The sequence below is a fragment of the Penaeus vannamei genome, chromosome 20 (genome assembly GCF_042767895.1).
Source record: "Penaeus vannamei isolate JL-2024 chromosome 20, ASM4276789v1, whole genome shotgun sequence".
NCBI classification, from domain to species: domain Eukaryota; kingdom Metazoa; phylum Arthropoda; class Malacostraca; order Decapoda; family Penaeidae; genus Penaeus; species Penaeus vannamei.
Window position 1 is genome coordinate 27367636 of NC_091568.1, and position 12500 is coordinate 27380135.

Below are 12500 nucleotides of genomic sequence, written 5' to 3' on the forward strand. Positions count from 1 at the left end.
TTTTCCTCCTGCATTTCACTGAAGGTCTTGCTCTTACGCCGCGTCCTGTTCAGCTCCTCCTCCTGCTCGTTCTTCTTGATCTCGATGACTCTCTCGAGCGCGTCCTCGTTCCTCTTTCTCCGCGAGCTTTTCCATTTGTCCAAGTTCTGCAAATGGCGGAGATTGAGTTAGCTTCGGGATCCCTGCGCGGAATAATTTGAGGTGGGAAATAAGTCATTTATAAATGGATATATTTATTTAATGGAATAATTGCGATTACGAATATAACTAATGGATATTCAGCAATATTAATTCGTATATATTTTTAAACACAGTTAACGAAGGATGAAACATCAATAATAAAGTTAACTGATGTAAAGCTTGGATATTTAGTTTAAAATAAATCATCGTACTTTACTTTTATATTTATATAATAATATCAGTAACACAGCATAAGATAAACATGACATGAACTGTAATAAATAAAATGTCAAGTGTGTGTGTGTGTGTGTGTGTGTGTGTGTGTGTGTGTGTGTGTGTGTGTGTGTGTGTGTGTGTGTGTGTGTGTGTGTGTGTGTGTGTGTGTGTGTGTGTGTGTCTATTAGTTTTCAAAATCATTATTGTTTGCTTTTTCTGTGAAGTTTGTCTGTGTGATATGCTTTTGTATTCGTTCTGGTGACAGACGGGTGCAAGAGACAAACTGTATCAAATATAAAACTAACAACTAAATACTGTACATTAACGTATAAGCCAAGAAAGTACATATATAACTCAGATTTACAAATTTAGTGTACAACATTTAATACAAAATCACACTTGAATTCCTAAATATTCACCAAAACAGGTATAAATCACAAATTCTATAAAAGCAAGCCAATTTTTCTTTTTTTCTTTCTTTTTTTTTTTTGTCTCGAATCCTCTCTATCAAAAACTATCCCAATTAACATGTTTTTAAAAATCCCTTGACGAATCCTACGAAATCATAACTTAAATAATAACTATGCTAACACTTTTAACCACTGTAAAAAAAAAGTCAGACACCTAATTCCCTAGTAAAAAAGGAGAGACGAGACCCATCCTACAATTATGAACTAAATCGTTTATGAAAACTGCTTACCAACAGATCCTGCTCGAACTCCTCATACGAACCGTAATTCCACAGGACGCTCAAAAGTTCCCGCAGTGTGAAAATCTCAGCCATCCCTTCGCGTCACATCGTCCCACCAAAAATCTCTTCCGTCAAGAAGAAAATACAAACAAACGAGCACAAACAACACTACCCCCGCCCACAAACTAACGAATCTAACCACGAACCGCCCTCCTGCAGGTTCTACCAGCGCGGTTCCCAACACTGGCGTGGTTCATTCCCTGTTCCGTGGCGAACCCCACCTAGAAACCTTAAAAGATCCCCGAACGCTTGCTCACGTGATATTACACCAGCAAAATTCCCTGACAACGCAGTCCATCACTTCTCTATGCTAAGGTATAACAAGAATCGAACATCCATCTTATAAAGATACTCACTTAAGGCCTACTAACATCTGAGGCGTGTCAAAGTATGTTCATTCTACTGTAGCTTACAACTAGCAGTGTTTTAAAGCAGCTAAAATCTATATGCTTGCTAAAGCAGAGTATATAATAAGCATTTTTTGATGTATACAAAATGATACCAATATCTATATGTAAAAAAAGGAAATAATAATAATAACACTGAGATACGAAAGAAATGCATAGCATAACTCTTGTGTGGTGCACTGGTGTAGGAAATGAAATCAGATTTCCATTATAAAACTAAACTGCATGCTCGGGAAAGCTTCGGTCAATGAAGGTTATCACAGTGCCTAAAAAGGTCATACCACCAAGAGTGACAGGGGCCGCTGCTTGGACGGGCTAGTGTGTGACAATAAAAAAGCTCACTCCAAAATAATAATACTGATCATAAGAGCAATCATAAAATAACAGGTGATCGGTGCGGAAAGGAAGCACACACACACAAGACAGCGCACGGGGGAAAATAAACCGCTTTGATCGCAGTTGGTACAAAAGGGGGACGGGAAATCTGGAACACTTACCGTTTGCCAATCTGTGTCCTCATCGTACGGGCTCTTGGACTGGGAGGAAGAGGAGGAGGGCTGCTAGTGGAGGAACGGACACTGTCAGTGACTAGCCCACACAACGGCCACATCCCGCACGCGCACTCACTCGGTCTTTTCTTTCTTTCTTTCTTTCTTTCTTTCTTTCTCACACACACACACACACACACACACACACACACACACACACACACACACACACACACACACACACACACACACACACACACACACACACACACACACACTTGTTCTGCTGTTATAAGTGCGTATCATGTTCATTCACTCTTTCTTTATATTCCATAGGGTCTGCTAATCAAGTATAAAGACACAGTAAAAAATGGGATCCGAATGATTAAAGAAGTGACGAAATTAATTTGAATACCAATTTACTTTTCCTGACCATGATGGAATAAAAGACACTGAAAAAGTATCTGAAATTCAGTTATTATGGATCCTTTCTTTTATTTTCGTTTATAATATTTTTCATTTATCAATTTAAAGCAGATCATTATCAAGGAGCATTATTTCAACATTAAAGGGAATTAGTGTTTCCCAAAATATGATATTTAATACAGTTTCATAAACATAAGCAGACTAAAAATTTGCGACACTATAAAATTATATGAGCTTGATTTTCTTTCTTTCTTTCTTTCTCTCTCTCTCTCTCTCTCTCTCTCTCTAACTCTCTCTCTCTCTCTCTCTCTCTCTCTCTCTCTCTCTCTCTCTCTCTCTCTCTCTCTCTCTCTCTCTCTCTCTCTCTCTCTCTCTCTCCATCTACCTTCACCACTAAGTACTCGCCAGCTATGCTAAGCAAGAAAAAAAAAATGAAGTCATGCTCTATAAAACAACGAACAAAACAATGGCCCCGTTCTTTTTAACTAGGAAAGTTGGAGGGAGGGAGAGTAGGGGTGTTGGAGGGGGGGGGGGAACAATATCCCATTATTATTCGTCGATGAAAGCAGAATTCGAAAAAAAAAAATAATTGGATTCTCACAAAATATGGGAAGGGGAGGGGAAAGACAGTGTGTGGGGGGGTGGGGGGGGTGGGGGTAGAATACGGTATGAGTAGTCATTGAAACATTTCCAGTCACGAGGCGAATAAGGGGAAAATGGCAGTTGTGGTTAATAATAATTTTCTACAAAGGGGTCAAGAGAGTGGCGGTGGTGAGGTGTTGAGAGGAGCAGCTCGCTTTTGCACTCCCGGCTCAGTCAAAACACACTTGCAAAACACCTACACGTTCAAAAATACTTTAGTTGAAAAAAAAAGTTACATGAGTTATAAAGTTATCTTTAAAAAAGACTTCTAAATGAGTTATATATGAGTTAACTATACTTTTTGTGTTCAGTTATCTGCTCATAAAACTTTACTCAAACAAACTGATATGAAAGGAAACAATAGTAAATCATCATAAAAAGGTAAGAAAACAGTTCAGAAAAAATGCTACTTATTACTGAGTTAGTACTAGCATTAGTATTGTTAGTTATACAGAAGTTAGAACAAACATTGAACAAGGGACGCTTACGGATTAGTTTTTAATTCTTGTGGTTTGATTAGTCCTAAGAAGCTTCACGACCGACGGTAAAAAACGTTGAAAAGTCGAATGGTTTGTTTAGAAAACGGCTGACGAGCAAATAACCTATTGCCCACTTAATTGCTCGTAACTGCGCACTGGGCTACATTTGAAGATAAAACATCATCTACTTATACTAATGATTTTCTTTCTAGTATCTGATTAACGTCAAGAAACAAAGGTGTAGATGATTTAGATAGATAACTTTAAAGCGCGTAGGAAAAGAAAACAAGACAATTTGGGCGACAGTAGCAGAACAAAGTCTTAGCGGAATGCTGGGTACGTTTGAGAAAATGAATCGTTTATGCCAAGACAATTCTAAATGCTCTATGCAGATCTATCGCTTGCAGTGCCCTCGAGATCTGTACTGGAGAGGATCTAACTTTGAACTTTTATCTCCATTTAATTTTTTCTACATCTTTTAAAATCGCTCTGCTGTATGCGACCATCATCTAATATAGTTCATATCACTTAATAAGATTTTGTTCTCTTTTATTACTTTTTTCCTCCAGGTGTGATCTTACTAATGTAACTGTACAGACTTATATCGTTCTCCAGCCACATTCCCGAAGACGCATTTACTCTAGAATTATAACACAATTCAACATGCTACACTGAAATCACATCCGCGCACTGGCAATCCTTTACATACACTGGACATGCAACAACATAAACGGAATTTCAAAATGCACACATAATGCAATGAAAGATCCATTACTTTAAAAACATGGACGATCAAAAATACAGTTAGGTTGCTCACCCACATTCGCTCACGCACTCGTACACGCACACAGCGGAATCCGTCTTACCTTGTATACACACAAGTATATATACAACGCACGTGTTGTGTTAACATATGCTATTCTACCCCGGGATTCACAACAACACATGCAGCTAACCAAAACACATGTTAATCATCACCTAGGTTCTTAAAAAAGGAATCTAATGTTGTTAATGAAATTCCACCACGCCATTCATTCTACACGTGGCGTCGGCACGAGGAACCTCACGCGCTCAGCTGTTACGTAATGCTGTAGCCGCTCTCTTTCTCAAGAAACTGCGAACTCATTCAAGTATCTATTGTTACTTTTCTGTCTTCTTCCACAGCGCGTGAGGTTCCGAAGTGCCGCGTTGGCCCATCGTTAGTGAACGAAAGAATCGATGTTTGTTCTTCGTCATTGCGAGGCGTGGCATGCTTCTCGACTTAGGTTAGTAACTTCCACCGGCCGAGACTCACACCCTTGTTCACGAGGGGGAGGATGGTTAGTCTACTTTTATTTACTACTTGTTCATTTTAAAACATGAAGGCCAACACCCCTAGAGTGAGAGGTACGGTGACAGACACCCGAATCCTTGAACAGTTCGTACGAATGAATTCCTTGGAAAAGGGTTTAATCAACTGTGCATCCGTGCAGGATTCCGTTTAAAATGCTATTGGGGTTCAGTTAGTTTCCAAGGCGAAAAGAGAGAAGGAATAACCAAGGAGAGGATAAAAGACCTCGGCAAAGTCTCCCCGCGTGTCGTCACGGCGAGCCTGGACAGCTCACCGCAACGACACTTTTCCGACCGACCTCCATTCGCTCTGTCATAACGTTCTGTCTCCCTCTATCTCGCAACGACCAGCGGGAGAGGTCCTTCATTACGACAGCCCGGATAGAGACCGGAGGGAAGAGAGGAGAAGCCGAGAGGAGGCGACTCGAGCCGAGAGACACGCACCTGCTGCCAGTCCTCTTCCTCGGCGATCAGGTGCTTCCTCATCGCCTTCACGGCCTCGGCCTTCTTGATCTGCTCCGTCGCCGACTTGTACAGCCCCGCCGGCCCGGTCTGTGGCGAGGGAAGGCGCGGCTTGAACCACTTACTCATGTTTAGGATACTTCGCTATCTTTACCTACCTAATACATACATGCATGAATATATATATATATATATATATATATATATATATATATATATATATATACATATATACGAAATCGAAGTCGAAACTTCAGCTGCAGGCACTGGATGTACTGAAAACAGGGTTTCCTGAAATCAGAGTTTTAGCCCTAAGAAACCCAGGAAGGCGACTTCCCGCGTTGCTTCAGTTTCAATCAGCGTCAAGTGTTACCAGTCTAGAGTGCGGTCATTACATTCGCCGACACGAGTAAGTAAGCTGGTGGATGACTACCATCCCAAGATAATTTTTAATCACAACAGTAAAGATAAATCAGGCCTGGCAACAATAACATCAGTGATGGCAACAACAATAATAACAACAGTGTATAATAACAATAATAATAACGACGCCAACAGGAAGCATGCGAGTTCGTGGCGATTACATTTCCAGAGTCCTGCCAGGGGCTTGCAACGGCAGGACCTTACAGTGCATGGCTACATGGTTTACCTGAGAGCGCTGCCACCGATTGTGTGCAAAGTTTGAAGGAGGCTGGACCGGGAGGGAGAAAAATAAGGCACTTTAGCATAAAGATTAAGAGTCCAATAATATTTTTTTTATATGGATAAGTCATGCAATGCCTTCTGCCATATTGCATGCAAGCCGAGGCGATATATTCACTCGCAACTGTTACCACAAGAAAAGAGTGCCACGCCTGCCCTCCTACAGGCTGGCTCAGGACCATTCTAACCCGGGCCTCGCAGTTGCACCCGTTTCCAAAACCAAACCAAAGTCCTCTTGATTAACGTGAAAGTGTTTGCGAAAAGTGCCCGAGCAACTTAAGGACTGCCAAAGTGGCCTAAAAAAACTAGTCCTGACTCTCCAGACACTTTTCTTAAACGCTTCACACTTTCAAGAAGCAAACGGACTTAGACAATGAGAGAAAAAATCACAAATAAAATAACACTAAATGAGAAAAAAATACTAAGAGGCTAAAAGCTCCTCCTAAATGAAGAAAAAAACAACTGGAATTCACCTTCACGAACTGCATAGCGTCCGCCTTGATCTTGGGCTGCGTCCTCGTGATCCTCGAAGGAACATACTCACTTGTTTTATCCTGGCGAGGGAAACGAGCATATTACAATGGCCGACATGAATTTTGGACACATCGCTTATTGATATATCTTCCCTGACTCAAAATAATAGAACATTTATCATGAAAATGAAGCTAATATAATCACGAAAAAATAAGATAATCCGTGAATCCCGCGTGACGGACATCCAATAATATCTAAGATTTTTTTTAAAGCAGATGAGAGACATGCAAACTCGAACGCACAGATTTGTCGGCCAAGCAGTCGAGAGATTTGGTGCGGGCGGCAGAGGTGATGGGCGTCCTGTGCGAGTCATTCTGCCCGGTGTTTCGCACGTTGCCCGGCATCTGGTGGAAGAGTGGAGGGAGGGAGGGGAGAAAAGGCCAGATTAATTCAAGTTTAATGACGCTAATGAGCATTAACATAAAGTCTCGTCAGTACCGAGCCATAGTGTGAAAATAAATAAATAAATAAATGTACTACAACAATGTCAAATATGTTAATTTCTCTTACTTTGTTCGTTTTTATCTATCTTTTTCTTACAGTTTAAAGATAACAACGTTTTTTTGTGTGCTCACTTTGGCGGTTTGTGAGAACTACCAGCGTGTGCAGAGCAAGGTGCCGGGGGCCATTACGCGGGGGGTGGGGGTGAGGGGGGACCGGACCCCTGGACGCGGGCTTCGGAGCGTCTCGAAACCTCCTCCCAACTGCCGTTTTCCTCGCTCCTCTCCTCTTCTTGTACCTGGCAGAAGAGAAAACATCGTTAGAAAACATCAAATAACACGTTGATAAGACGAGCCAAAAAACAAATAATAATAATAAATAAAAGTAAAACAGAGCTTTACATAATGGAAGACGAGTCGGGCAAAAAATAACGAATTTGAGGCTATTTTTTCCTGCATTCCTTCACGATGTAATAACGACGACGTCCGCAACACGAAGCAAAAGTCCTTCAGCCTCATTTCGGGAGACCCTCGGAGGGGTTCCCAAGATGCGCAAACCACCCACGCCCAACACACGCCTCCCCCTTCCACCCGCCGCCCACGCCCCCACACCCCTCGGCCTCAGCCTCTCTCTTGCTCCCCATCTCCACCTCCTCCTCCCCAACGCCCCTATCCCTCTTCCCCTTCCCCGCCCCTGGATCCCCCCACCCATTAGGTACCCCCCCCCCCGTGCACAACGCCCACAGGGTCCCCTCCAGCGTCCCTCCGGGTCGACCCTCCGCTAACCACCAAATTAGCTCGTTCGCTAATGCTCCCCCGCGCGCCCATTTCCTCATCGTGCTCGCGTTCGGGCAAAGGAGGTGGGGGGGGGGGGGCGTCGGGGCGCAAGCCTAGAATTACGACGGGCGGAGAAGTCGCAAGAACACGAGATTCGTATAAACACATTTGGTAACTGATGTGTGCCCCTCCCCCTCTGTCTCTCTCCCCTATTCTTTATTCGGTTTATCTCCTTCGGTTTCTATCTATCTATTTCATCTGTATGTTGTCCTTTTTTCCCTTCTTTTTCGCTTCCGTCTGCGACTTCGTCTTCTCATTCTCCTGTTCCTGTTCCTTTTCCTTCTCCTTCTCCTTCTCCTTCCCCTTCCTTTACTTTCCTTCTTCTCACCCTCCTCCTCCTCCTTCTTCTTCTTTTTCTTTTTTTCTTCTTCGTCGTCTCTTCTTTCTCCTGTTCCTTCTCTTCCCCCTTCCCCTTCCTTTCCTTCTTCTTCTTCTTCCCTTTAGCACACACCCGCATTTCTTTCGCTAATGAGGCTCCCTTCCTCGAGCATGACCCAGAGGAATCATTACTTGGGAGCATTTTCCTTTTGCTTTTCCTGTCGGCCTTAACCTTGGCCTCGTGTGACTGGCATCGTCCTCCTCCGGGAAATTGTTCTCTCTCTCTCTGTCTGTTTCTCTCCCCTTCTCTCTCTCTACGTCGGTCTGTCTGTCTCTCTGTCTCACTCTCACTCTCCCTCCCCCTCTCTCCATATTTTCTATATTTTTGGTCTGACGTCCGTTCTCACTCTCATTCTCCCTCTCACTCTCACTCTTTTCACATTTTCTATATTCTTTGTTTGACGTCCGTTCTCATTCAACGTTTTGTCATCTTAATGCTGTCACTCGAACACTCGGCCCTTCGTCCCTCACATCAGCAACAATCAAAAGAAATACTAACTACAACATACTTTTTGACAATAACAATAACCGAAGACGACAAACTCAACAATAACGACAAAAGCCAAACTAGAAAAAATCAGAGAGAATAAATATACATGTATATATATATATATATATATATATATATATATATATATATATATATATATATATATATATATATTACGTCGAAGATACGCAAGTCTTACACGCAAATCTCAACTGCTCTCTGCGTTCTGAGCCGCCCGTAACTCTTCATCTCAATCCCTCATCCATTTTCCGAGTCCATCGACCGACAAACCGAGGAACCGATAAAACGGCGGCGATAACGAGCAACAAATTCCTCCAATCCAAACATCACGACATCGCCGACGTCCGCGCGATGCTGCCCCGGTTCCCTGCCTCGACCTTTCCTTGGCGCGGAGACATCGCTGGTCGGCGAGGGAGGAGACGCAGGCCGACGCTGCCCTCCTCCTCCCTTTGCGCTGGCTGTCTGGTCGTCTCTCTGTTCGTCTGTTTCTCTCTGTCCGTCCGTCCGTCCGTCTGTCTGTCTGTCTGTCTGTCTGTCTGTCTGTCTGTCTGTCTGTCTGTCTGTCTGTCTGTCTGTCTGTCTGTCTGTCTGTCCGTCCGTCCGTCCGTCCGTCCGTCTGTCTGTCTGTCTGTCTGTCTGTCTGTCTATCTGTCTGTCTGTCTGTCTGTCTGTCTGTCTGTCTGTCTGTCTGTCCGTCAGTCAGTCAGTCAGTTAGTCTGTCTGTCTGTCTGTCTGTCTGTCTGTCTGTCTGTCTGTCTGTCTGTCCGTCCGTCCGTCCGTCCCTCTCTCTCTCTCTCTCTCTCTCTCACTCACTCACTCACTCACTCACTCACTCTCTCTCTCTCTCTCTCTCTCTCTCTCTCTCTCTCTCTCTCTCTCTCTCTCTCTCTCTCCAAATTACTAGACATAATTAAATAAAAAATGACGGAGACTTGTCATGTGTGTACCTTCCGGCTGTCTTTTTACGAGGAGGAGGAGGAGGAGGAGGAGGAGGAGGAGGAGGAGGAGGAGGAGGAGGAGGAGGAGGAGGTGGTGGTGGTGGTGGTGGTGGAGGAGGAGGAGGAGAAGAAAAAAAAGGAAATTAAGAAGCGGAGGAGGGTGGGAAGCAATAGGAATAACATGAAAAGAAAGAACAACAAATAGACAAAAATAAAAGAAAAAGAGAATCGATTTTTTCCCAAAAGCCGAACCCGCCCCCCGCCCGCCCTCCCCGTTGCGCCAGAGGAGAACACTCGGTCGCTCGCAATTGCCTCACGAAAGCCTGCCTTTGATCGCCAACGAGCCTTAACGGTGCCGCCCTCCCCCACCCCCTTCTTCTATTTTTCCTCTTCTTCTTCTTCTTTTTCTTCTTCTTCCTCTTCCTCTTCTTCTTCCTCCTCTTCCTTCTTTCCTTTTCCCTCCCTCCTCTCCTTCCTTCTTTCCTTTTCCCTCCCTCCTCTCCTTCCTTCTTTCCTTTTCCCTCCCTCCTCTTCTTCCTTCTTCCCTTTTCCCTCCCTCCTCTCCTTCCTTCTTTTTCCTCTTCCCTCCCTCCTCTCCTTCCTTCTTTCTCCTTCCCTCCCTCCTCTCCTTCCTTCTTTCCTCTTCCCTCCCTCCTCTTCTTCCTTCTTTCCTCTTCCCTCCCTCTTCTCCTTCCTTCTTTCCTCTTCCCTCCCTCCTCTTCCTCCTCTTCTTCCTTCTTTCCTCTTCCCTCCCTCCTCTCCTTCCTTCTTTCCTCTTCCCTCCCTCCTCTCCTTCCTTCTTTCCTCTTCCCTCCCTCCTCTCCTTCCTTCTTTTCTCTTCCCTCCCTCCTCTCCTTCCTTCTTTCCTCTTCCCTCCCTCCTCTTCCCCCTCTTCTTCCTTCTTTTCTCTTCCTCCTCTTCTTCCTTCTTTCCTCTTCTCTTCCTCCTCTTCTTCCTTCTTTCCTCTTCCCTCCCTCCTCTCCTTCCTCCTCTGAACACCCAAAATGGCGAACAACTGAGCCATAATCACCGCTCTTTCGTTTTGCTTTCCGAACCGAGTGTCGAACCAACCGCTGAATATCTCCTCCGCTTATTGTGAATGTGGAGTGATTAAATTAATTTCTCTTTCTCTCTGCCTCTGTCTGTCTCTGTCTCTGTCTCTGTCTCTCCCTCTCCTTCTCCCTCTCCCTCTCTCACTATTTTTTTCTTTATTTCTTTCTCTCTCTTTATGTGGGTGGCAATTATGCAATGATTTATTATAACAACTGCGCCTGCAACTATTTTAAAGAGGGGATGAACGCAGAAGAGTAAAGGTATATCGTAAACTCCCTCTCCCCCTTCCCTCTCCCTCCCTCCTTCCCTCTCTTCCATCGTTCTCTCTCTTTCTCTCACTCACTCACACCTCACCCTCCTTCTTCCTCTTCTTCTTCTTATTTTATTTTTATTTTTATTTGTATTTTCTCCTCCTCCTCCTCCTCCCCCCTCTCTCTCTGTCTCTCTGCCCCTCTCTCTCTCTCTCTCTCTCTCTCTCTCTCTCTCTCTCTCTCTCTCTCTCTCTCTCCTCTCTCTCTCTCTCTCTCTCTCTCTCTCTGTCTGTCTCTCTGTCTCTCTCTCTCTCTCTCTCTCTCTCTCTCTCTGTCTCTCTCTCTCTCTCTCTCTCTCTCTCTCTCTCTCTCTCTCTCTCTCTCTCTCTCTCTCTCTCTCTTATATTCACCTTTCCATACTATTTGTGCTTACATTGGTGACATTAATGAAGAGTGATGATGATGATAAAAATGATGATGATGATGATGATGATGATGATGAGGAGGAGGAGGAGAAAATGGCAGAGAAGGAGAAGGAGGAGAAACAGAATGAGAATGAGGAGACGGAGAAGAAGAAAAAAATAGAAGAGGAAGGGAGAAGAGCGAAGGTCCACCCCGCCACTGCCCTCACGACCGAACTCTGACCTATCGCTAGTCATGACCAACCTGACCTCTACTTCGTCACAGACACAAGGAACTCAGCGGGGAACAAAACAAAAACAAAAGTAAAAACAGAAGAAAACCAAACACAAAAACAGGAGCCAGAGAAAAGGAGATATCATTACGCCGACGCAGACAGAATCGGACGAAATAACGCAACAGAGAGAAGGAAGGAGAGACAAACAGAAAAAGAAGAAGAGGAAAACTAAACATACACAATTACAGAAAACGAAATAAAGAAAATAATTTGAAATTACACCGACACAGACACGAACCGTTGAAAAATTCGCAACAAAGAGAAAGAAGCAAGACAAAAAAAGGAAAACGAAACAGAAAGAGAGACAGCGAAAAGGCCTGAAGATTACGCCGACACAGAAATAAACCGACAGAAATACACAACGGACAAAGAGAGGACAGCAGAACCGTATTCATGTTGACAAATGTGGAAAGGTATGAATGAGAACGAATATCTTCACAATTCATGTATTTAACCGGTTTCGATTATATCTTCGGCAGAAATACATCTAATCGAAATAGATATAATCGAAACCGGTTAAATACATCTCTTGTATTGTGAAGATATTCGTTCTCATTCATACCTTTCCACAGAGGACAGCAGACAGACACGGACAGACACGCACACCCAACCCGCAGTCACAGGAGAAACTTCCCGTGATAAACCCGGGTCGCGCTGTCAAGGCTCCAGGATACGCTGTCTGCTTTATTTCCCCTTCCTCTTCCTCTTTCTCTTCCCCCTCCTCCTCCTCCTTCCTCCGTTCCTTCTTGCTCTCCTCCTCTCTCTCTCTCTCTCTCTCT

At 44.0% G+C, this 12500-nt stretch overlaps 1 protein-coding gene across 42 annotated transcripts in view; it reads right to left on the reverse strand.

Moving 5' to 3' along the window:
• The window catches only part of LOC113827451 (LIM and calponin homology domains-containing protein 1), a 78226-nt gene that overhangs the window by 15518 nt on the left and 50208 nt on the right, over window positions 1–12500 (reverse strand). For 21 of the 42 annotated variants that reach the window (XM_070135265.1, XM_070135264.1, XM_070135263.1 and 18 more), the window contains 7 exons: window positions 7192–7355; window positions 6859–6960; window positions 6556–6636; window positions 6030–6071; window positions 5363–5470; window positions 2052–2114; window positions 1–146 (listed from right to left, as the gene is read on the reverse strand). In XM_070135265.1, coding sequence (XP_069991366.1) covers window positions 1–146; window positions 2052–2114; window positions 5363–5470; window positions 6030–6071; window positions 6556–6636; window positions 6859–6960 — 542 coding nt within the window. In that variant the 5' untranslated portion in view covers window positions 7192–7355. The remainder of the gene's footprint in view (window positions 147–2051; window positions 2115–5362; window positions 5471–6029; window positions 6072–6555; window positions 6637–6858; window positions 6961–7191; window positions 7356–12500) is intronic. The other 21 variants (XM_070135296.1, XM_070135271.1, XM_070135295.1 and 18 more) reach the window with 5 other exon arrangements.